We start from the raw sequence: 2,566 nt of genomic DNA, 5'->3' as shown, positions 1-2,566 counted from the left end.
CGTGACGTATGTAATACGCCACTAACAGGGATAACTGGTATATTAAGCTTTTCCCAAATTCCATAGGAAGAAGGACAATAACGTCTTTCCCCTTGATAAAATTCACCAAACATTCTCTTTATTCCGGCTTTAAATCCTCGATCTCGGGAATCATTGACAACACAGAATGTATGGCTCTTCGCTGATTGGCTGATGCCCAAACTTGCACTTCCAGGGTTTTTGCAAACAGTCTAGTGTATTTTGATTCCTGACCTAGTTGCTGGAGAGAAATGAAATTGAGCGCCGGCCTGGCTAGTCCGATATATCGGTTGGATTGATGTTCTCGGGACTTGGAGACATATTGTCTGTCAGCCTAAATCTTGCCGATATGGGCCGATAGTCCACGTGGGCATGTTATACCTCTTTATCAAGCTTAGACTCGCTGTATTATGTCCATTTAATCCTATTTACAGACAGATAAATGTAATATTGGATGCAAAAAAATCCATATCGGTCGGGCCCTACTTTGCATTTGAATTGTGTAAATAAATATGCTTTGCCTTGCCTACTTATGGGACGTTTTTGGTTGGTGCCTACTTAGAAGCAGGTTTCGGTGCCCGGCCCTATGGATGATATATTTAACCACTTCAGGGATGTTTTTGATTAGGGAAAATTTCTAACTTGGTAGAAATCCTGTGAGTATCACCGATTTAGAAAGTAATGCAAACTGTCCTTCCCAACGTGGGCTAGATTTAGAACTTTGCAGTGCAGACATCATTCAAAGATTTCTTCTCTTTTTTTGATGGTGGGGTTCTCCAACTTGGTGAGTAACCAAAGCCAAGATGATTTTCTACCTAAAATCAGCAAACCAAAATAAATCCAATCAAAATTAAAATAGCAATACATTTGCAATAAATGCTGACATATTATAACGTATGTACTTGCCGTAAACTTACCTCGTGTAAAAATTTGTCTCTGTTTGCAGTATCGGACATGCTGGCTGTTGTCTGGAGTGTCATTTTTACATTGGCACTGGTTGTCACAACTAGAAACAAGAAAAAAAAAATGTTTCTGAATGTTTAGGGGTCCATTTACAAAAACAGATAAATGCCATACACACATTTGTAACTCATAACGACTTGTAACTAAAACTTTATAGTGATATCGGTTGCTAAGGCCAAATCTAATGCTGACATAATTATTCCTCAGAGTCATTCACTGAACTGTAATGACAATTTTATTTCTGAAATTATTAATTTTGTGGACAGATAAAATGAAAATGAATGAAATGTGTAAATGCGGTGGGGGATTATGTGAGAGGAGGTATATTTAAAGTATGAAGAGCTCGGGGCAGAGAACCAAACCTTGAGGACACCTGGAGTGAGAGGAGCAGAAAGAGATTTGAAGTGGTTAATGTCGTAGGACGATATCAGACATTATGAAGATTGGGATTAGAATATGGAGGATCTCGGTGAAGAGCATGAAGGTGGTGAGATGGTGAGTTAGAGAAAGGACCTTCCACATTTATTAGGAATAGCTCCTTTAGAATAGGCCTGTCATGATAAGAAATTTTGAAGTGTGATATATTGGAGAAGAAAATCTGATTTGAAACAAACTGCTAAATTTACAATATTAAAAATAAATAAATAAATAAATAGCATAATGAAACAGATTGTATTTTTATATCTAAAGTGTTTTATTCAATCTTCTTCAGCTAAAATCTCACAATATTACAGAAAAATGACAAAAAAAAAAGATGATAAATATTGAGACAAAAAATATTGTTTTATCTATCATTTACTGAACGGTAAGTTGATATAGTATTTATCGTGACACGCCTACTTCAGAGGTATCATCTTGTCTTCTATTTTGTTGCAACCTGAGTCAGTTGTAGATTTGTTGATTTTTTTATTTTTTTTTACATTACTTTTACATTTTGCAAAAGAGCCCTTCAATTGCAAAAAAGGGTAGTACTTTTAAGACCTTTATATTACCTGCATAGCAGACAAATGTATACTTCAGGCTACAGGGGGCGTCATTCCAAACATAGGATGAAGTCTGGCTAGCACAGAATTCTGATCCGCCGCTATTGCTTGGTTGCCCTGAGGCCCAGTTTCTGTATGTACTTAAGCTGCCGTTGGACCACCTCCAAGGGATTCGGTACAGGCCGATCCACATAGCGGATGTTGTGGTTGGAAGAAGGTTAGTCACAGCTTGGTTTTCAGCAGAACTCTCGATCATGGCCAGGTCGTGATGGTTCTGTCTGCAGTAGGACTGGGCGTTGGACCAGGTCATTGGACTAGTGATCAGAATGTACTGTTTGAGGCCTGATGGATCAACTGAAGAAACAGAAAATGATAATGTAACTTACACAAACGCAAATGTCCATAGCTCAATGAAACTCACCATCGTAACAAAAGAAATATAATGAGGAAGCACAGCCTGCATCCAGCCATACACCATTTCGAATGAAGACACACCATTCTTTTCCTTGATAATAATTTGGTTCACCAGGCGCCCAGCTCTGGTACCCTCCAGGAAGAAGACCAGTAGAAGACCATCTCCAGGAGTTTGAGTCAGACGTCAT

General features: G+C 38.4%; 1 protein-coding gene across 1 annotated transcript; it reads right to left on the bottom strand.

The window, feature by feature from the left end:
* Positions 1-562: 562 nt before the first annotated feature.
* Positions 563-2,566, bottom strand: LOC129412311 (C-type lectin lectoxin-Phi1-like). The gene is made up of 4 exons (XM_055165682.1): positions 2,386-2,566; positions 1,974-2,318; positions 936-1,024; positions 563-833 (listed from the first exon to the last, which is right to left on the bottom strand). The coding sequence occupies exons 1-4, from the start codon at positions 2,564-2,566 to the stop codon at positions 732-734; spliced, it is 717 nt and encodes a 238-aa protein (XP_055021657.1). The 3' UTR covers positions 563-731.

Source organism: Boleophthalmus pectinirostris, unplaced genomic scaffold (assembly GCF_026225935.1).
Source record: "Boleophthalmus pectinirostris isolate CB_2022bp ecotype Guang Dong unplaced genomic scaffold, ASM2622593v1 HiC_scaffold_8, whole genome shotgun sequence".
Lineage (NCBI taxonomy): Eukaryota > Metazoa > Chordata > Actinopteri > Gobiiformes > Gobiidae > Boleophthalmus > Boleophthalmus pectinirostris.
The sequence above is the reverse complement of the archived record's forward strand: the minus strand, read 5'-3'. Positions and strand labels throughout refer to the sequence as shown.